Genomic DNA, 19,409 nt, shown 5'->3' on the forward strand with positions numbered 1-19,409 from the left:
CGGTAGTGGTTGAGGCCCGGCGCTACCTGACCATGTTCACTATATATATCAGCAGGTGAGCCCGTCTGTGTAACAAACAATTTATTTTTGTTTTTTTTTGGCCTGGTGCTCTCACGTGCTGCGTCGCAGGTTCCATTTCGTATTGCTGCTTTCTGGCGCATTGGATCATCATCATCACACCAGCCTAATCAAAGACATCAACAATCGCCGATTTGGGCTTGGGGCACGCTCGACGAGAGAACGGTCCGTTCGGAGAGGGAAGGCAGGAAGAGGAGGAAAAGAGGCTCGATGCATTGTAGAAGACATCTGGAACAGCATTGATTCGCCCACTCACGCGTGGCCACCATCAAATCAGTCCATCTTCATCAGCTCCAGAAGGATCGCTCCGTTTATTGAAGAAGAGGGAAAGAAAGTGTAAAATGTTAAGAGAAGATGAAGACTACGACGACGAGGCGCAGGGCGGATCCACTCGAAGCTCGTCATCTTGGCCATCTTCGAAGCCGATGTTGCCCTCCCCCCTCGCTACGAAATCTGTGCGCATGCCGCATGGACACGCACCCGCTACAATACCAAAATCAGCCCAACCACGAGATGAAGAAGAGGAATTGCCTCGCCAGCCCAGCAGCATGCAACGCCTCCTCAGGTGAAGTCCTTTCATCTCACTTTTTATTTATTTTTTTCATATATCCATCAATTTTGGCATTTCCATGCTTTGATCAAGCACTTGCTTATTTTATTTGCTCTTTGAATGGTTGATTCATCTCTTTAAATGATTTATTCAGCTCATCTACTCACCCTCTGATCGTCACGCGTTGGCGCCACAGGTGCTTTTCTGAGTTGGATGCGTCGCTGGTGTTGAGTGTGCCCAGGCAGGACCTCATTCGTGCCATCATGTCACAATACGACCTCAGGTACTGACTCATCCCGCCACTGCACTTCTACTAGCTCGTCGTGGTGATTGCACTGCTGCGGTCTTTGACCGACACTCATGACCTACAACACCGCCTCTCATCTCTCTGTTCTGCTCTGTGGTACCACCACCATCAGCGAGGATGAAGCCAAAACGGTCATTCTGGAGAAGGAGAACGAGCTCAAGGAAAAGGTGGGGAGCGAAGGCCTCAACACGCGGGTATTCAAGCGGTAAGTCTTCGACTCAACTCCAACTCTCTCGTCAGCCTCCAGTCAAAACGTTAATCGCATGTTGGTGGATACATGCGAAACGCGCAGGAACGGGACGGTGGTGTATTCCTCGTCGGAGCGGCGGGCCAGTAACGACAGCACCAGCAGCGGCGGCGGCGGCGGCGGCGCTGATCCCCGGTCGCCGCAGCAGCGGATGTCGCCGCCGGCCTCGCCCCACGGCATCTTCGCCTCGCTGTCGCCGCGCTCGGGTTCGCCTCCGAACATGGAATCGCCGCTCGACTACTTTGGCTCGCCGCCCACCCCGACCGGCGGCTTCCAACGTTCGACGGGGCGACTCTCGGTCTCGTCGCCCGCAAGCACCGGCGGCGGCGTAAGCGCCCCCGCGTCGGGCACCCCGTGCGCGTCGTATTCGTCGCTCTCTATCAAGAAGCACGATCTCATGCGTGGCGGGCTGGGGGCCACGCCGACACCGACGACCTCGAGCCTGAGTCGCTCTATGGAGGATCTCCTCATCGATCCGATCTCCCTGGAGCTCATGAAGAAGCCAGGTCTGTAGCACACGACACACACACACGACACGACACGACACACACACACGACACACAACGCACACTGCCTTGTGGTGTTGTGCTTCCTGCTGACCTTATGCACGTATCATGACCTCTTCTCTCTCAGTGATGCTGCCCTGCGGACACAGCTTCAGTCGACGCACCATTACAAAGTGGCTGCAGCAGCAGAACAAGTGTCCATCGTGTAACACGTACGTGTCGTCGTGTGTGTGTCGCGTGTGTCGTGTGTGTCGTGTGTGTCGCGTGGTAGCAAGTATTTACCAAGCTTCACACACGCTTCCGCGCTTTGTCTTTTCGCAGAACGGCAACGGTCGAGGACATGCAACCCAATTACGCGCTGCGGGCAGTGGTGCGGCAGTACAAGAAGAAGGAGGCCAAGCGGGAGGCCAAGTCGAGTAGTTCCACCTCCTCCACATCGATCATCACCTCCGAGAGCGGCAGCAGCATTAAGAAGCTGTCGATACCGTCGTCGGGCAAGAAGTCGATGAAAAAGGAGAAAAAGAAGAAGTCGTCGTCGTCGAAGAAGTCGTCGAAGAAGGCCAACAAGAAGGGCGACCACGACCACCGACGAGACTACTCCAGCGGTACCGGCAGCGGTGGCGGCACCGGCGAAGAGCACCTGTCGCCGTTCGCCTTCTTCAACGCGTGGGTCAACGGCAAGGACAAGAAGGCCAAGGAGGAACGACAGGCCCGACAGCGCGGCGACGATGACGGTCAGAGCGATGACGATGACGATGACGACGACCTCAAGTCCAGCCCCGAACACGGTGGCCGAACCGAGACCAGCGACGCCAACGTCGAGGCGCCGGCGATGATGGACGACGCTTGTCGGCAGCGGTCAGCTACGGTGCTCAGTTTCGACCCGCAGGCCGCGCAGCTTACGCCGGAGCAGCTGGGCGGCGCGGGCGGGATCGTGCTCAGCGGGTCGTGGTACGACGGGTTCATGGACACGATCCCGGCCGAGCCGGGCGCGTACCAGGGATTCCTCGGCGACAGCGGCGCGTCGAACTTCTCGGCCTCGTCGCTGGCCTCGTCGGCGGCCACGATCATCACGAGCGCGAGCTACTTCAACGATGGCGCCAACGATGGCGGCGATGGCGGTCTCATCATGGGCGACGGCGCGATGGTGGGTGGCCACGAGTCGGTGTCGATGGGCGGCCTGATCGGGGACGACGGCGGTGACCCTATGGGCAGCGTCGGCTTCACGTCTTCGCTCTTCTCCTTCGATGAGCCATCCCCCGGCAAGGGCACATCGAAGCAAGAGAACGAAGGCGAAGGCGAAAATGAAGACGAAGAGGAGGAGGGGGAGGGGGAGGAGGACGAAGAGGAAAGCGAGAGCGGGAGCAGCGACGACGATGTCGTCGATGGACACGCCGGCAGCTGGCCCAACAAGAGCGAGACGATCGTGATCGACGGGCGCGGCGATGATGATGACAACTCGGAGAGCGAGCAGGACCCGGCCACCAGCAAGCAGGAGAAGGCGGCCAAGATGCACGGCCTGATCGAGCGCTTCAAAGCCCTCTCCTCGAGCAGAGAGAAGGCGGGCGGCGCCCGAGGGTCCGACAGCAGCGACAATGACGGCAGCGCCGACGGCGATAACAAGCGCAAGACCGACAGTCGCGACAGAGACGCGCTCAACAAGGCCAAGCAGGCTGCGCATGAAGACAACACCAACAACAGCGCAGACAATGAGGAAGAGGAAGAGGTTGATGACGACGCAGAGGAGACGGAAGACGAAGCCGATGATGGTGGCGACGATGACGACGGCGAGGCGGACGGTGTGAGTAGTAGTAGCAGCAGTAGCATGACGAGCAGCAGTAGCAGCATGACGAACAGTGGCGGCGCGACCAGCAGCGTGAGCGACGAGAGCGAGCAGAGCGAAGCGGACCGACGACGGAGCGCGGAGGCGAAGAGAAAGCCCCGGAAAAAGAAGAAAGCGACGGCGACGGCGACAACGAAGACGCAGGAGGCGGAGCAGAAGAAGCTGCGTCGGCGGACGACCGACGAGGAGAGCGAGCGAAAGCTGCGGCTCGCGCTCGACGTCGAGGTGCCGCACCTGCGGTATGACATGCAGCACAAGGGCATCCACGTCATCGTCTCCGTGCGCGCGCAGTCAGCGCCCAACGCCTCGCTACGTGCGTCGTCGCTGGTAGCGGCCGTCGGCTCGCCCTCGCAGGAGAAGAGCGGCGGCGGCGGCAGTCTTCACCACCATCACCATCATGTACATAACACGGGCAGCGGGTCCGACGCGAGCCAGGCCCTTGGCGGTGAGCGCGCGCAGATCGCTGTCATCGCTGCCATCGACCGAAGTTCCTCTATGAAAGGTGCGCCAGAGCGCTTGTGCTCAGCACACACTCGACCGCACACGCACACACACACACACACACGCGTACATGGTCACTGAATCGTCGTTTTCCGTTTCCAGGCCCGAAGCTGTCGCTGGTGAAGGAATCGCTGCTCTTCCTGACGTCACAGCTTTCGCCCGGTGACTGCATGGGCCTCGTCTCCTACGACGAGGAAGTGACGACCGAGATTCCCCTCACCTTCCTCGACGACGCGGGCAAGGTATGCGTTCTCTCTCTAGTCGTGTGTCGTGGTGTCGTGCGTGTCGTGCGTCGTGTGTCGTGTCGTGCTGAGTGAATGCGAACGATATTGAATTTGTTTGTGTCGCCACACAGGACTCCGTATTGAAGGCCGTGTCGAATATAAAGACGGGCCTGTGGACCAACCTCTCCGGCGGCCTCTTCTCTGCGCTCCGGCTACTCGAAAAACTGCCGTACGCCCCGCCCCTCCCCGAGACCCAATCTCGTGCGTGCGTCGGGGGGGGGGTATCAGCTGATGTCTTGTGCGTCGCCCACGCAGGTCCAATCACTCCAACATGGTCTGCTCAATTTTGCTGTTCACCGACGGTGGCGCCAATCGTGGCCTCACCAAAACGTTCGTCCGCCCGTCTGCTCTTTCTTTTTCGCTGATCTCGTTACGAATGACTGACTGCGAGCGGTCGGTGCACGACGGCGACCACCACCACCACCACCACCACCACCACCACCACCACCACCACCACCACCACCACCACCACCAATACAGGAACCTATCGTGAATGCGTTGGACACGGAGCTTCGATTACTGCGGACCAAGTCCCTCGCGCCCACCGTCTTCACCTTTGGCTTCGGATCCGCACCCGACGCCAACATGCTCACGTACGCCCTTTGCCCCCCCCCTCCTCTTTTTCCCCTTTTTGGTTTCCCAGCCCGAGAGAGGCTCATATGCATGTATGTGCGCGTGCGTGTGTGTGTGTTGTGTGTGTGTGTGTGTTGTGTGTGTTGTGTGTTGTGTGTTGTGTTGTTTGTGTGTGTGTGGTGGCACACGACAGTAAGATTGCGGAAATGGGGAACGGGCTGTACTACGCTATAGAAGCGGCAGAAGCGATTCCGACGGCCTTTGCTGACTGTCTGGGCGGCCTCCTGTCCGTGTGCGCCGAGAACATCCGCTTGAAGCTCGAGGCACTTCTTCTTCTGCTTCTGCTGCTTCTTCTTCGGCGGTCCTTGGCCTTACACATTTCATGAAACGTGCAGGTGTCGGGCACTGGCGTGATGATCAACAAGATCTACGGCAACCAGAGCGTGGCAGAGCACTCCCCGCACAAGTCCTATTCCATTCTTCTGGGCGACATCTACTACGAAGAGGTGCACCACAACGTCCTCGCTCGCTCGCTCGCGTGTGTGTCGTGTGTTCTCGTGCCCAAGGGCTCACAACATCGCCCCGGCTGTGTGCCCACAGACAAGAGATGTGCTGCTCGCCCTGACACTGCCAGCTCTCGAGCAGCCCGTTGACTCGTTCCTCATTCTGGTACTGCCCCCACCGACACGCACGCACACGCACCACCACACACGCACCACCGCACACGCACACGCACCACCGCACACGCACACGACATGTTATTGACTTGAACCGGTTTCCTTGCATCGCCGCACAGAGCGCCACGCTCACCTATTCGAGTCTGCCCGGTGGCCGCCACACGACCATTTCCTCCGAGTGCAGCGTGGCGCGGCCAACAGCCCTGGCCATTCCTGGCGACTCTGCGGTTCGCGAACTCCCTCGAGCCTCCCTGCTGCATTATTATTTATTATTTATTATTCTTAATTCTTAATTCTTTATTTATTATTCTTTATTATTTCGTGCAGCCGTCGTATGAGGTCGACAAGCAGCGCAATCGTGTGCACACGGCCGATGCGATCAAGCAGGCCATCGCCGAGCAGGAGGAGCGACGATTCGACAGCGCGGTGGCGATCCTCAGTGAGGCCATCCAGCAGATCCAGCAATCCGCCTCGGCCAGCGATCCATTTTGTGTCAAGTACGCACCGCACACGCCGCACACACCTCACGCACCGCACGCACCGCACGCACACGACACGCTTTGTCTGACCCATTATCTCGTGGTCTGCGTTGGGTGGGAATCGTCAGCCTGGTGGAAAATCTGAACGAGTGCATCATGCGGACCAAGCGCGCCAAGGCCTCTGGCAGGGACAACAAGATTTCGTACCAGTCCAGGTAAATGTCACACACGACACGACACGACACACGACACACGACACGACACACACGACACGACACGACACACACCCGACACACACGTTCTGATCATCGGGTGATGCGTGATTGGTGCACCAGTTTGGCGCTGTCCCACTCGAGGCAGCGGTCGACACACGTGCGGGGCACCTTGACCTACTCCACCACAGCCAAGGCCTCCACCACCAAGAAATTCCAGACCGTGTCCAAGAGCCTCCCCGTCCAGGCCTCGCCCCAACAGTATTGCCCCCACCCCCCCTTTCCCCCACCTCCCGTACGATCACCCAACGTGCATCCTGACTGTGTTGTGTGTGTGCGTGTGTGTGTGTGTGTGCGTGTGTGCGTGTGCGTGTGCGTGTGCGCGCGTGTGTGTGTGTGTGTGTGCGCGCGTGTGTCGTGCGCGTGTGCGTGCGTGTGTGTTGCGTAGTTCGCCGCAAAAGGTCCCGCGATCACACAGCGACATCAAGTTCCTCCTGGCGAACAGTAAGTTGACCTTGGGGTGAAAGCGTGTGCAAAGGCGTTGTACTGACGTTCGCTCCCGCTTTGCTGTGCAGCCAAACAACTGTTTGAGCGGATTCGACTGATCTACGCGCTGGTGGAGGACCAGTGCAACACCAAGAACTGCCCCAACATGACCGCCGGACCCAAGTACGCTAAGAGCTTTAGGCTTTGGGCGTCTCAATTTTTTGGCCTAACCAACCCTCTTCGCTGCAGATTCGAGTATCTGTGGAAGGACGAGGGGCGATATAAGCAGGCCACCGCGCTGCCGGCCCCGCAGTACATCTCACTGCTCTTCCAGACCACGGAGCAGATCTTCACACACAGTACGTGACCGCACACACCGCACACACCGCACACACCGCACACACTATCTCATTAGATATAACGCATGCGTGTAGCGCCGAGCCTGCCCAAGATTCGAGATTCGCTGCGACGGCTGTTCCGGGTGTACGCGCACATCTACCACCATCACGTCTCCTTCTTCGATGACATTGGCGAAATGAAGCTCTTGCAGGTACGCAGTGAGTGCTGCGCGTGCTCGCAGTTGTGTGTGTCGTGTGTCGTGTGTTGCCCTGTGTGTCTGACGCAGTCTTTTTGTGTTGGGCTGTAGTCTTCATTCATAGCGTTTGTGCGCTTTGTGAGGGAGCACGGCCTCGTCGACGACCGGGAGCTTCTGCCCATGCACGCCCTTATCCAGAAGCTCAAGTTCGCCAACGCTTGACGTACCGACGGCTTCTACTTCAGAGCCCGCGGCCCTCACCCACCACTTTATTTATTTGCAAGCCCAGCTGACAACGCTTGTACACGTGTTGCTGGCGCTCACCAATGGACACATACAAATCAAACACTTGACACTCATCTCTTCTCCTGCTGTTGGCCTCCAGGGACCACATGCCGCTGAACGCCGGCAGCGTCGACTTGATCGACTGAGTCGCGCAGTCCGTCAAGACGCGTGTGATTTCTCGATAAAAGCAGTTGGCATGCGACCAACAGTTGCATTGTAGCGTGATTGGTGCGGTGTGTTGTGTGTGGGGAATATATTTATGCCTTGTTCAATATAGGTGAGTGCACCATATGTATGTACATGTCGAGGGGTGGTTGGGGGGGGGGCATTCAGCTGATGCGCACGTGGTCAAACTCAAACTCAAGACACATGGAGGGACCAAAGGACATGTCGACCTTCTCGATGTAGGTGGCGATGCGGCTGTCGCTCTCGTGGTCGGGCGGGCGGGCGACCAGCTGCACCAGCTCCTGCATCAGGTCGCGCCCGTTATTGACCAGGATGAGCCCCTCCTCGGCGTCCATCGTCGACGGCGCGTCCTTCATCTCCACGATCCGCGTTCTGCACCGCCGCACCCCAGTGAGCAACACACACACACAGACACCGCACACGACACGACACGACACGACACGCACCGAATGTCCATCTGCACGCGGCGCGAGGGGTCGGCGCGGCTCTGTAGGAGCTGTCGCGACTCCTGGATCCATTCGTTGGTGTCGCTCGTGTTGGTCCGCAGCGTGGTCTTCATCACCACGTAGTCCCGGATCTGCACCTCGGCGCCCAGCCGCTCGGCCAGCACCTTGCGCACCGACACCTCGCGGCGGTCGGTCCCGACCACGCCCTGCTCGGCCTCGTTGTCGATGTCGACAAAGTTCTGCTGGTCGGCGGAGAGAATCTCGCGGGCCTGCTGGGCCTCGATCATGGACTGGATGCACAGCTTGAGCACCGCGTCGCGCTCGTGCTTGTTCAGCCCGCGCTCCAGCTTGCGCTGGATCAGGCGGCTCCGGTTCAGCTTCTTCTGCCGACTCACCCACAGCTCCAGCGAGTTGGCCTTTCGCACTGTAGACGACGCTGGCGTTGACGGCGTTGACGCGGCGGCCTTGGCCGGCGGCGCCGAGGCCTCGGGCTCGGCGACGACGGCGGCGGCTGAGTCGTGCTTGTTGGCGGCGGCGGTGGGGCTGGGGCTGAACTTGCTGCGCCGCTCGTCGTCCTCCTTCTGCTTGGCCTCTTTGATCTTGTTGCCGGTGCGCCGGATGTCCCAGATCTGAGCGAGCATCACGGCCACGATGAAGAGCTTGGTCTTCCACGACATGGGCTTGGCGGCCTCGCCGCCGATGGTGGTCGGCCCGGTGGTGGGGGCGGCGACGTCGGCTGCGGGGGGGCTGCTGCTGCTACTACTTCGAGGAAAGGTGGGCGGTACGTGGGGCGAAGATGATGAAGATGAAGGAGATGGAGATGAAGCAGAGCCGCTACTCGTTCGCAATCGATCAGCGGTGGAGATGCGCTCGTAAGGATCGCGAGCGGTAGTGCGTGTAGATGATGAAGAGGTGGCGTCCTCGTACGCGTGATCAGCGGTGTGGCTATCAGCGAGCATCGAGGCAGAAGATGGTACGTATGAAGCGCCCCTGGGGTCGTACACGATTCTGATTTCGCTAATTTCGAGATCGCCCCAAGGATTGCTGCTTCTAGCTCTGGCTTCCTCCTCTTCTTCTCTTCGCTGCCGCCGGCTTCGTGTGGCGCTACGTCTGCTGGCGGCAGCAGCGTCAGTGGCGAACCTCGCTGCAGCCGAAGATGTTGGTCGGTTCCAGTAGTGGGCAAGAGTGCGAGCATGTGCATCAGCGCCCAGCCGCAGCAAGCCCAACGAGGGTGCTCGAGCCCCGCGCCCAATGCACCCAAATCGTCCTGCTCTCTGCATCATCAGTCTTTTTGATTAGAAAATAGGAAAATAAAAGCAAAATGCTAAATGCTAAAGAAACTAGATTTTCTTCGCTTTTCACTTCTTCTCGGGCGATCGCCCGACTTGCCGTAGTGTGAGGGTGCACCTTCTGCAAGTGCTCTGCCACGAAGTGGGGTCTTTTGTTTTGGTGGCGATGGAGGCGATGGAGGGTACCTCTTCGCCCTCAGCTTCGCCCTCACCCTCCACTGCCGAGGTACCACCTCCCCCCCTCAAACCCAACGTTTCCTTTTCTTCTTCGTTCCGGCCGGTAGGACAACTCCGGCGTAGCACACGCACTCACCGCACGCACCACCGCACACGCACCACCGCACACGCGATGTGAAGAGGAGTGTGGGAACAGGGTTGCTGGAGGAGGGCCTGCTGTCGCTCGGCTTCGTGTTGCTGGTGGTGGCGCTACTCGGCGGCCTCATGCTCGTGGAGCGACGCACCTTTGCGCGGGCCTTCGCCCTGGACGACCGGCGGCGCGAGCGCGAGCGCGTCATGTGGGAAGAAGACGATGTCGACGAAGATCAAGACGACTCGTCGAGCGTCGACGACCACACCGACGACGACGATGACGAGCGCTACATTTTCGAGGGAGCCGACACAGTGGTGACGTCGAGTATCTACGACGAGCACCGACGAGGGCGCCAAGCCGTTGAAGGCCGCGTGACGTGGCAGACGCGGCTTCTCAGCATCAACGGCGAGGAAGACGGCCGAGGTGGTGAGCTGAGTAGCGCCAACCACAGCCGGGCGGGCAGCATAGCGAGCGTGACCAGCGACGACGGCGACGATGGCGACGAGGCCAGCTTTGCCATGCATCGTCTCAACCGCGTCATCAGCGCCGCGACGAAGAGTGTGAGCACACGACACCACTAAATGTACATTTATTTATTTATTTATTGTTATTTACTGCCCACAGGGCACTGCTGCGACGTGCCAGCCACCCTCGAGTCCTCGACCTACCTTGCACCCAAACAACACTTCGCAATCGCGTGAGAAACGAAGAATAACTGATATTGATATTTTATTTACTTAAAAAATTCAATATTTAAATTGCAATATAACTCTTGAGCAAGATGAGGAGCAGATGCAGAGTGCACCGATTGGGTTGCTAGCGCCTCTTCCTTCGTGCAGACTTATGCCGAGCAGATGCACTGCTGCCGGGAGCGACATCGCGATTTTCCACAAGGCCACATCTTTCCAAATCGCCACCAGTCCGGCAGCGATTGCTGCACCCTGACGAAGACTGGGAAAACCACCGACCCGAGATCGAGATCCGAAACGGTACGCAGTTATTTATCGCTTTTTTATCGATTATTTTACATAATTATTCATTTATTTCAATCAAATGATTTTCTGTTGTCTTTTGTGTCCAGGACTGCGGTGGGTGCGACCATACGAGACAACGATGCTCGCCCACGTGAAGGCCGCCTGGAGCGGGCGGCCTCTGCTCGATGTGCTGAGCAGCAACTACGACCGCTTCCCGCCCGAGTACTGGGTACAGACTGCACACGCACACGCACACGCACACACACACACATGGCGGCTGCCCGGGTGCGACTCACTTGTTCGCTGCTCGCCTACAGCGAGAAGCCGTGCAGGACGGCCGGATCACGCTGAACGGTGCCAAGGCGGACCAGGACACCGTCGTTCCGGTACACATCATTGCGGTGTGCGTGGCGTGTGCGGTGGTGCGTGTGTGAGCTGAAGAGGTCGCGACCTGACAGGCCTCGGGCCACATCTGCCATCGGTTGCACATGCACGAGAGCCCCATCGCGGCGGATCCCATCGACATTCTACATGCCTCCGACCATCTCGTCGTCGTCAACAAACCCGCCGGCGTACCGGTACCTACATACAAATGTGTTGCGTGCATGTGCGGTGGTGTGTACTGTGTGTGTGCTGTGTGTGCTGTGTGGTGCTGTGTGGTGCTGTGTGTGTGTGTGTGCTCAAGGAGCTCGTACGCACACTTAGATGCATCCGGTGGCGATGTACCGACATAACACCCTGGAGTGGATCTTGGCTCGCGAGCACCAGATACGGCCCGTCTTCAGTACGCGACTGGCCTTGTTCATGTGTTGTGTGCGGTTGGCCGTGTGTGTCGTGTGCGGTGTGCGGTGTGTGTCGTGTGCGGTAAAAAAATTGATGTCACCGGGTTGGCGTCGGCGCAGTGGTGTCGCGTCTGGACATGCCGACGTCGGGTCTCGTGGTGATTCCACGCACGCCCGAGATGGCCCGCACCCTGCGCGATCAGCTCACCGCGCACCGAGTCACCAAGAAATACTACGCCCGGGTCGTCGGCCGCTTCCCCACGTACGTGCCATGCCGTCTAGTGTGTGTCGTGTGTCGTTGTGCTGTGTACTGGCGATGATGATGATGATGCCATCTTGATTGCAGTGAGGCGCAGGAGTGTTCGGTGCCGCTGCAGTACGAGGGCAAGCGGAGGACCACGCAAACCTCGGTAAGACCGCCTCCCCTCCAACATCATCGGCTCTAGGCAGTGCACCCCTAAAATGTCGAATAACGTTCAGGCGTCGGGCGAGGGCAAGTCGGCGCAGACACGGTTTGTGGGTCTGTCGTACGATAGCACCACCGACACCTCGCTCGTCCAGTGCGAGCCGATGACAGGGCGATCACACCAGATAAGGGCGCACTTGCGGCACTTGGGCCACCCGATTGCCAACGACCTGCTCTACGGTGGCTCGCCCACGCTGTTCGAGCACACTTGCCTGAGCGATGACGCTTCGTCACCGCACACAACGCACACGCACACGCACACGCAGGTGTCGTGGTGCCACGACTGCCGGCAGGGTGGCGTGCGAGCACGAAAGGTGCCGCGCGTGTGGCTCCACGCCATCGCCTACACCGGACCCGACTGGCACTTCGAGTGTCCGCCACCACCCTGGGCGCAGTAATAAACCCCACATGCCTTGCATTCCTCATTGGGCGTTGCATTGCCAGAAATTTCACACACGCAACAATAACAGTTGTCAGGTGGGCCGCTTGGCGGATCGGGACACGGAAGAAGAAGATGAAGAGGAGGAAAGAGATGATGATGAAGAAGAGGTCGTCGTCGTGGATGATGACGATGATTTCTGTTTGGCGGCTGTGACGAGGGCGTGGTGGCAGTTGATGCAGATCTTGACCGGGGTGGTGTAGCCCTTGTCGCGGAGCGCCACCGCGTGTGGCGTGCAGTTGCCGCAGTAGATCAGCCCTGCGTGTCGTACAAATGGCACACGATCAGTCGTGTGCAGTGGTGCGTGAGTGTGCGTGTGCGGCGTGTGCGGCTCTGCGGCTCTAGGCCTCAACGTACCACAACTGCGACAGTGATGCTGGAAGCGAGGAGAGATAGAGAGGTGAGTGACAACTGTCAGCGCAAAGTGGTGCAAGTGGAGGCTCGCGCACCTTCCAGGTGAAGAGGGAGAACTCGGTCTGGCACGCAGCGCAATGCGTGGCGAGCTCGAGCGGCTGCCAGTTCTTGTAGCTGTACCCCTCACTTCGTTCGAGCCTGCGTAAAAGCACCACATCAATCAGTGCTTGCACAACTCGCACACGCAACACCGCACGCACGCGACACATGTGGAGTAGGCCCGCACTTGATTTCGTCGCTGTGGCGCTGTTCGAGGAGTTTGGTGACGAGCATCTGGACGGGCTTGTTCAGGTTGGCGTCTTCCTTGGCCGAGCACGTCCAAAAGCCCATGATGTCGTTGGAGCGCACAAACTCCTTGAGCGAGGGCGTCAGCGCCGACAGCTGCTTCGGAGACACCTGGTCCACTACGTCACGACACACAACACACGACACGACACGACACGACCAACGACACGACACGACACATGGGTGGTTAGAAAGGCCGAACGAAAACAATGCGACGATAAAGGAGGAGAGTGTCAGCACCTTTGTTGACGAACATGATGACGGGGACGGACATGTTCTCGCCGTTGGGACCCTTGTTGGCCACCTTGGCCCGGAGGTCGGTCACCCACGCCTCCGCCTCCTGCAAGGTGTGTGCGGTGATAGCAACACAACACACGCAACACACGCAACACACGCAACACACGCAACACGCAACACGTGTGTGAGTGTGGTGCAACGATCAAGCATGAAAGCGGCACTGGTCGAGAAAGAAGAACCTTGATGGTCTTGGGCTTGGTGGCGTCGGCGACCACGATGCCGGCCACGGCGTGTTCGTAGTAAAAGCGCGTCTTTCCGCCGAACTTCTCTTGCCCGCCCACGTCCTACCGATTCAGCCGCGCACGCACGGTTGCGTTTAGTGACAGACTCACACGCACACGCACCAACCGCACATGCAGGCCGCACGTGACACGACACACGGATGGTGGTGTGGCCTACCCAGAGCATGAGCCGCACGTTGTCGCGCCGTATGGCGGTGCGGTCACCGCCCACGGACGTGGCAAAGTCGTTGAGCGAGCACAGGGCGAACTCGACGCCGGTGGTCGGCCGCTCCTTCCCCGTGTAGAGGCCATGGACCACCCCTGTGGGCCAAAAAAAAAACAAACAAGATTGTATTAGCAAATCAATAATTCGGTAAATAGTGTAAACAAATAATAAAAGGAATAATAAGGTCGTACGATTGATGAGGGCCGTCTGGGGTTGTGGCACGAGGAAAGACGAAGAAAAGGTTAAGTGGTGGCAACAAGCGAATACGAAGAAGTACTACCTTGCCAGTCCCACGGTCGCCAAGTACGACAATCTTGAAAGTGTATTGTTTGTTGGCGCGGCTGCTGCTTCCAGATGGCCGCCTCTGTGGTTCGCTCACTTCGTTGCCCATCTAAAGCACCACCCACAAGGCTCTCGTCTGTGTGTAAAACTGAAAAAGCGACCTCGTCTTCGCCACAAACCAGCCCAAGAAAAAGAACGAAAAATGTTTTCTTTCAAATTTTCTGTCGACGTATCAAACGACCAATAGCCGCAGGCAGGGCTGAACGTTTGTGTAGAATCACATCTTCTGTAAAATTATCATCACATCTCCAGCTTCCTTCAAGCACTTGCTCGCCATGTCGAAACTTGAGCTGAGTCTGGACGAGGTCATCATGTCGGATAAGAAGAAGAAGCAATTCAGGGAAAAGGCGAAGCAGACCGTCCGTGGCGGCTCGGGCAAGGGTGGTCGGGCAACTGGTGGAGGCCGAACTGGTGGTGGTGGGGGCGGTGGTGGTCGGCAGCAAGGTGGAGGCCAGCAGCAGCAGGAGAGACGCCAGGGCGGTGGCGTCCAGCGCGGCCAGCGCCGAACTCGAGGACAGAGGGCCACCCCTTACGACAAGGTACCTCAATCGCGCCTGGTTTGTATTTACGTTAATCACATCTGCCCTGCAAAATCTCATTTCAGCACCAGGTGCTGCAATCGCGAATTGCCTCCTCCTTTCCTGCTCATTCACTGTCAAATAGCAAAAGATTCCCCTTTTTTCTCAATTTATCTTAATGATGGGCAGGTTTGATCTCTCCCCTGCTCCAGCAAGCGCTCTCCATTACTCCATCGCGAACAAAATCATCATCGCTCGCCTCCTACAACCTCGACATCAAACCGTCGACTTGCGATGGGGGAGGGCGCCCGCACACCCCAAATCGCGGCACCTCCTTGCAGAGACAGCGAAGAGCGAAGAGCGAGCCTTCACTCACAACCACACCTTCTTTTTTTAACCACTACTGCTCCCTTCTTACTTAACATTCTGTTTCATAGGTGGACCTTCCTTCCTTATTGCTTTGTGTCTTTTCTTCATCTTCTTGTAGAACCAGTCTGGGCTAACCAGACCTGTGTTGCAACCATTCTCAGGGTAACCCAGAGAACATGTGGTCGCACGATCTCTACAACGAGGACGAGGAGCGCAGACGCGGCGGCGGCGTGGACAGGGACCTCGGCAACACCGGCTTCCTGAAGCGCTCGCTGGGCGGCGGCGGCGGCGGCGGCGACAAGACCACTGTCGAGATCACCAACCTCAGTTACGACGTGTCCAGCGACGACCTCAAGGTTGGAGTCCAACCTCTCTCTCTCTTGTGTGTGTGTTGTGTGTGTGTGTTGTGTGTGTGTGTGTTGTGTGTGTTCTGGTTGCTGACGTCATTACTACCAACTTGTGGTGCAGCGTCTGCTGGGCGGCGATGGCGACCTGCTCAAGGTCCACATCGCGTTCGACAGGTCTGGCAGGTCGGAGGGTACCGCGAAGGCCGTGTTCGAGTCGCGCGAGGCCGCCAACAGGGCCATCAGGGACTTTGACGGCGCCGAGCTCGAGGGGCAGGTCCTGTCGCTCGCCATCGTCGCCAACGAGGCCTCGCGCGGCAGGCGAGGCGGCGGCGGCGGTGCCAAGAAGGTGGGCGACGGCAACTTCCAGCTCTCGACGGCCGGTGGCCGCAAGGTCATCACCAGGTTCGTTGTGTGTCGTCGTGTGTGTCGTGTGTGTGTCGTTGTGTGTTACGCCCACCAGCGGGAGTCATGCTAACATTGGTCTTCAACAGGGTACGCGCATCTGATGACAGGGCCTTCTTGTAACTGATCTGCGCTCGAATCGAATAAAACACGGAACAAGAACCTCAAAAGCATCACCATCAACTCGTCGAGTTCAACACCCTCTTCCTCCTCTTCTTCTTCACTCCAGGTGCACCTGGCCGTAGAGCTCGAAGCCACAGACGTGGAAGCACTTGCAAGGTGTGGGCTCGTCGTCCTGGTAGTCCTCGTCAAGCTCGTCCTCGTCCTCTTCGTCACCCTCGCTGGCGCCCGTGCAGGTGAGCTGGAAGCGCTTGAAGGCCTGCTCCTGCTCGGGGATCGGCCACGAGGCCCGGTTGGCCTTGATCAGCGATCGGTCGTCCACGTGGGCGCAGAGCGTGGCCCAGGCCTTACCGTCCACGGAAGCCGAGAGCGACCAGTTGGCGGGGCGGCGGCAGCCGGTGGCGGTCGCGTAGGAGAGGCAGTAGCGGTTGGGCCTTACAGCGACGGGCAGTTCGATGGTGAAGCTCTGGTCGAGCGCGTAGCAGCAGCCGCCGTCGCCTGCTGTGCGCTCGATGAGGTTGCGTCCGTTGTATGCGCCGACGACCTTGACCAAGCCGGCGTCGACCGGGCTCCGGTAGAGGGCCGTCCCCTTCTTGGTGCCGAGCCAGTACAAGACGCCCCGATTGTCGTCGAGATCAGAGAAGGTAAAGTCGTGCCACGTTGATTGGTCGATCAAGCTTTCGATCTGTTTGCAAGCGAAGGGTGAGCGCACACTGCGCAGGCGTCCAAAACGAGACGAAACAAAGCACTAAACGAAACGAAGCACCAAACGAAACGAAACACGAAATGAAACGAACCTGGTAAAAGTCGGCCTCGAGCTGGACGGCCTTGAGCAGGGCGGGATCGGTCGGGGGGATGAAGACCCCCGTCTGGAGGTAGTGCAGGATGTGCTCAAAGGGCGCGCCAGGGCGGTCGATGAAGAAGAAGCCGTCCTCGTCTTTCTCCACCTTGAACCCCTTGCCCGAGAACATGGCCGAGAGCATCGACTCCTCCCTGCACAGGGTCGCGGTGGTGGTCTTGAACTGGCGACCACCGACGTCCAGCTTGATAACGGCCGTAGAAGGAAGATGAACCACCGATGCCATCTTCGCCTTGTCCTCTTCGAACTGGCTGTGCTCCATGTCAAGCTTTGCCTGAAGCTCGGCGACACGAGCTACCTCCGCCTCCGTCTCCATCGCTTTGTGGCCACCGCCATTGCTTCTTCGCGAACATGCTGCAGCCCCGAAACTTTTTTTAACAGAATAAGAACAAGAGGTTTTAGGTTAGGTGGGCACGTAGACTGAGGCGCCCGAGTGGAACTGCGATGTGATGCGCTTGAGCTGGAGGAGGAACAGGATGGCCGCCTTGCACTTGCTCCCTGATGATGACGGTGACGATGAAGATGTTGATAATGTGACACAGACGGATGCATTAGTGCCGATGAAGGAGAAAGAGAGAGAGAGAGAGAAGTGCTTCTTTGTACCTAGACCCAGGTCGTTGCGCAGCTGATCTTCGCTCAGATGCGGGAGCGAGTTGGCGGCACAGAAGGCTCCCATCTTTTCGATGGCTTCGTTGAGCTGCTGCAACGATATCTGGCCTCTGTCAGAGGAAATTGTCACAGTTGCGATGTCAGACCGTATCGGAAATGAGAATGCGTGTGTGATGTGTGTGCGTGTGTGTCGTGCGCGTGCGGTGGTGCAAGATGGGTATACCTTAGGAAGCCGGCACAGCCGTTATACTCCTGCTCGGTAACTGTCGGAATGAGCGAAGCAGGAGGCAGAGCTTTGGATGACGACGAGGATGTGGGCGCCTGTGCGGCCGGAGTGGAAGACCAGGCCGTCGATGTGGACGAGAGAGCCGGGAGAGAAGAAGCATAAGAGGAAGAAGAGTAGGTCGGCGCAGAAGAAGAAACAAAAGTGGTAGTAGATGACGGTCCGACGGACGAAGAATACTTCGAGTAAGCTGAGGCCGTAGATGAGATGGAGGAGGAGGACGCAGACGATGAATACGATGAAGATGAAGGATAGAGCGAACTAAAGGCGGGAGGTGCTGCCCCGCGTGCTGCTGCAGGCTGCGCCGGCGAGTTGCCGAGGAGGTGCTTGTATCTGAGGTCGACAGTGGGCGTGGTGGTCGGGAGCGAGGGATAGAGCTGGCCGCCTGCCGAGGGCCGGATAGGCGACAAGTCGTCAAAGTCCATGTCGCCCGCGCCTCCGTTCTCTGCCCCGTGGAAGGACCGCGTGATGGGAGTGACGGGCGTCATGGCCGACATCGAAGCGTTCGCATGATGGCCTCGCTGCACCGAGCCGGGCGTCGCCGATGTGTAGCGCCCCGAGGTATTGCCGTGATGCTGCGGTGTTTTCGACTGATACGATGCGGTGTACTCGGGCGAGGCGACCATGGCGTAGGATGGACGGTAGGACGAGGTGGGTGTCTTGGGAGCCGACGAGGAAGCGTTGGAGTAGGCCGACATCGAGGAAGAAGAGGAAGAGAATGACGCGTAGTGTGAGGACGGGGTGGGTGTCTTGCCTGACGCGGCTGCGCGATGATAGGTCGAGGTGGGCTGCGCAAATGACGACGTGGAAGAAGGTGCGGCGACGGAAGAAGAAAAGGAAGAGAGTTGAGCATCGGTCCCCATCTGGCGTTGATGCATGCGAGCGCCAGTGTTCAACTCGCCGACGGGAGCGCTCGGCTTCTGCAATTCGAGCGCTGCGGGTCCTGTTGTCGAGCCATTAGAACGGGCGATTCGTCAGCTTAGTTGGGCGCTCTGACGCTGAAGAGAGCGGAACGTACGCCTGGAGATGAGCTCGAGCGAGGCCGCCGATAGGCCCAGGTCAGCTGAGGGCGAGTACAAGAGCGGGTTGCTGTTGTGCGCGGCCGGTCTGTTGAGGCATTTTGAAGTTAGTACTACTGTACTGAACTGATGCAAGCAATGATCTATGTGGTCGGCGTACGCTGGTCGGCTGCTACCATGGGTCGGCTGATGTCTGGTGCGAGTACCGCTCTGCGATCCGGGTTGAGTTCGGGAGGACTGCTTGGGCGTGTGGGAGACCGCAGCAGCTCTGCGCTCGCCTGGTACGCGCTCTACTTTGTTCACGTCCCATCAGAGGTGTACTGATGAGTTTCGCCTCTTTCTCCGTTACTCTCATCGATGCGTGTCTCTTCCCGCATCTGAGAGTAATAGTACGAGTCTGGGTCCGCACTCTCTTCGCCCCTGTCCTTTTCGTCTGTGGGAACGTTAGAACCAGCGCACACCGTGCGAGAGAGAGAGGACTCAGAAGACGTACCGTGCGAGTTGGCAGGGGAGAGAAGAGGCGGAGGCTCGACACGGCGCAGTCCGTGCTCTTGCTCGAGCACTTCCTCCAGTTCTTCGCGCCACATTTCGTTCTGTTTGTACATTCCCATGCAGACCTGCACCCAATGTCTCAATCAGCAAC

At 58.5% G+C, this 19,409-nt stretch overlaps 10 protein-coding genes across 10 annotated transcripts; 6 read left to right on the forward strand and 4 right to left on the reverse strand.

Moving 5' to 3' along the window:
- Positions 1 to 1,048: 1,048 nt before the first annotated feature.
- On the forward strand, positions 1,049 to 4,113 carry ACA1_379160 (Ubox domain containing protein; the record flags this gene model as incomplete). The annotated part of the gene is given in 5 exon segments (XM_004337700.1): positions 1,049 to 1,140; positions 1,228 to 1,688; positions 1,816 to 1,900; positions 2,010 to 3,810; positions 3,823 to 4,113. Coding segments are annotated over 5 exon segments (2,730 nt in total), but the record flags the coding sequence as incomplete, so codon positions are not given.
- Positions 4,114 to 4,202: 89 nt separating this feature from the next.
- ACA1_379170 (uncharacterized protein) lies at positions 4,203 to 6,579 on the forward strand (the record flags this gene model as incomplete). The annotated part of the gene is made up of 11 exons (XM_004337701.1): positions 4,203 to 4,274; positions 4,388 to 4,485; positions 4,572 to 4,590; positions 4,797 to 4,909; positions 5,083 to 5,179; positions 5,285 to 5,395; positions 5,490 to 5,558; positions 5,686 to 5,793; positions 5,894 to 6,063; positions 6,174 to 6,260; positions 6,402 to 6,579. Coding segments are annotated over 11 exons (1,122 nt in total), but the record flags the coding sequence as incomplete, so codon positions are not given.
- A 330-nt stretch (positions 6,580 to 6,909) lies between these two features.
- Positions 6,910 to 7,500, forward strand: ACA1_379180 (uncharacterized protein; the record flags this gene model as incomplete). The annotated part of the gene is made up of 4 exons (XM_004337702.1): positions 6,910 to 6,926; positions 6,993 to 7,102; positions 7,178 to 7,293; positions 7,390 to 7,500. 4 exons carry the CDS (start codon positions 6,910 to 6,912, stop codon positions 7,498 to 7,500), a joined length of 354 nt encoding a protein of 117 aa, XP_004337750.1.
- Positions 7,501 to 7,892: 392 nt separating this feature from the next.
- ACA1_379190 (uncharacterized protein) lies at positions 7,893 to 9,154 on the reverse strand (the record flags this gene model as incomplete). The annotated part of the gene is made up of 2 exons (XM_004337703.1): positions 7,893 to 8,121; positions 8,196 to 9,154. The coding sequence occupies 2 exons, from the start codon at positions 9,152 to 9,154 to the stop codon at positions 7,893 to 7,895; spliced, it is 1,188 nt and encodes a 395-aa protein (XP_004337751.1).
- Positions 9,155 to 9,659: 505 nt separating this feature from the next.
- Positions 9,660 to 10,495, forward strand: ACA1_379200 (uncharacterized protein; the record flags this gene model as incomplete). The annotated part of the gene is made up of 3 exons (XM_004337704.1): positions 9,660 to 9,666; positions 9,858 to 10,352; positions 10,419 to 10,495. The coding sequence occupies 3 exons, from the start codon at positions 9,660 to 9,662 to the stop codon at positions 10,493 to 10,495; spliced, it is 579 nt and encodes a 192-aa protein (XP_004337752.1).
- A 91-nt stretch (positions 10,496 to 10,586) lies between these two features.
- On the forward strand, positions 10,587 to 12,414 carry ACA1_379210 (RNA pseudouridine synthase superfamily protein; the record flags this gene model as incomplete). Its single annotated transcript, XM_004337705.1, has 10 exons — positions 10,587 to 10,593; positions 10,715 to 10,783; positions 10,876 to 10,997; positions 11,086 to 11,154; positions 11,227 to 11,346; positions 11,474 to 11,552; positions 11,671 to 11,812; positions 11,897 to 11,960; positions 12,001 to 12,105; positions 12,310 to 12,414. The coding sequence occupies 10 exons, from the start codon at positions 10,587 to 10,589 to the stop codon at positions 12,412 to 12,414; spliced, it is 882 nt and encodes a 293-aa protein (XP_004337753.1).
- A 75-nt stretch (positions 12,415 to 12,489) lies between these two features.
- Positions 12,490 to 14,289, reverse strand: ACA1_379220 (FYVE zinc finger domain containing protein; the record flags this gene model as incomplete). Its single annotated transcript, XM_004337706.1, has 9 exons — positions 12,490 to 12,713; positions 12,813 to 12,831; positions 12,905 to 13,007; positions 13,096 to 13,273; positions 13,395 to 13,494; positions 13,631 to 13,735; positions 13,851 to 13,993; positions 14,090 to 14,105; positions 14,176 to 14,289. 9 exons carry the CDS (start codon positions 14,287 to 14,289, stop codon positions 12,490 to 12,492), a joined length of 1,002 nt encoding a protein of 333 aa, XP_004337754.1.
- A 226-nt stretch (positions 14,290 to 14,515) lies between these two features.
- Positions 14,516 to 15,999, forward strand: ACA1_379230 (RNA recognition motif domain containing protein; the record flags this gene model as incomplete). Its single annotated transcript, XM_004337707.1, has 4 exons — positions 14,516 to 14,779; positions 15,289 to 15,483; positions 15,596 to 15,876; positions 15,966 to 15,999. 4 exons carry the CDS (start codon positions 14,516 to 14,518, stop codon positions 15,997 to 15,999), a joined length of 774 nt encoding a protein of 257 aa, XP_004337755.1.
- A 97-nt stretch (positions 16,000 to 16,096) lies between these two features.
- Positions 16,097 to 17,171, reverse strand: ACA1_379240 (K+ channel tetramerization subfamily protein; the record flags this gene model as incomplete). Its single annotated transcript, XM_004337708.1, has 2 exons — positions 16,097 to 16,681; positions 16,794 to 17,171. 2 exons carry the CDS (start codon positions 17,169 to 17,171, stop codon positions 16,097 to 16,099), a joined length of 963 nt encoding a protein of 320 aa, XP_004337756.1.
- An 87-nt stretch (positions 17,172 to 17,258) lies between these two features.
- Positions 17,259 to 18,445, reverse strand: ACA1_379250 (uncharacterized protein; the record flags this gene model as incomplete). Its single annotated transcript, XM_004337709.1, has 5 exons — positions 17,259 to 17,353; positions 17,459 to 17,574; positions 17,688 to 17,785; positions 17,808 to 17,937; positions 17,970 to 18,445. 5 exons carry the CDS (start codon positions 18,443 to 18,445, stop codon positions 17,259 to 17,261), a joined length of 915 nt encoding a protein of 304 aa, XP_004337757.1.
- Positions 18,446 to 19,409: the final 964 nt, after the last annotated feature.

This window comes from Acanthamoeba castellanii (assembly GCF_000313135.1).
Source record: "Acanthamoeba castellanii str. Neff unplaced genomic scaffold scf7180000084711, whole genome shotgun sequence".
Classification (NCBI taxonomy): Eukaryota; Discosea; order Longamoebia; family Acanthamoebidae; genus Acanthamoeba; species Acanthamoeba castellanii.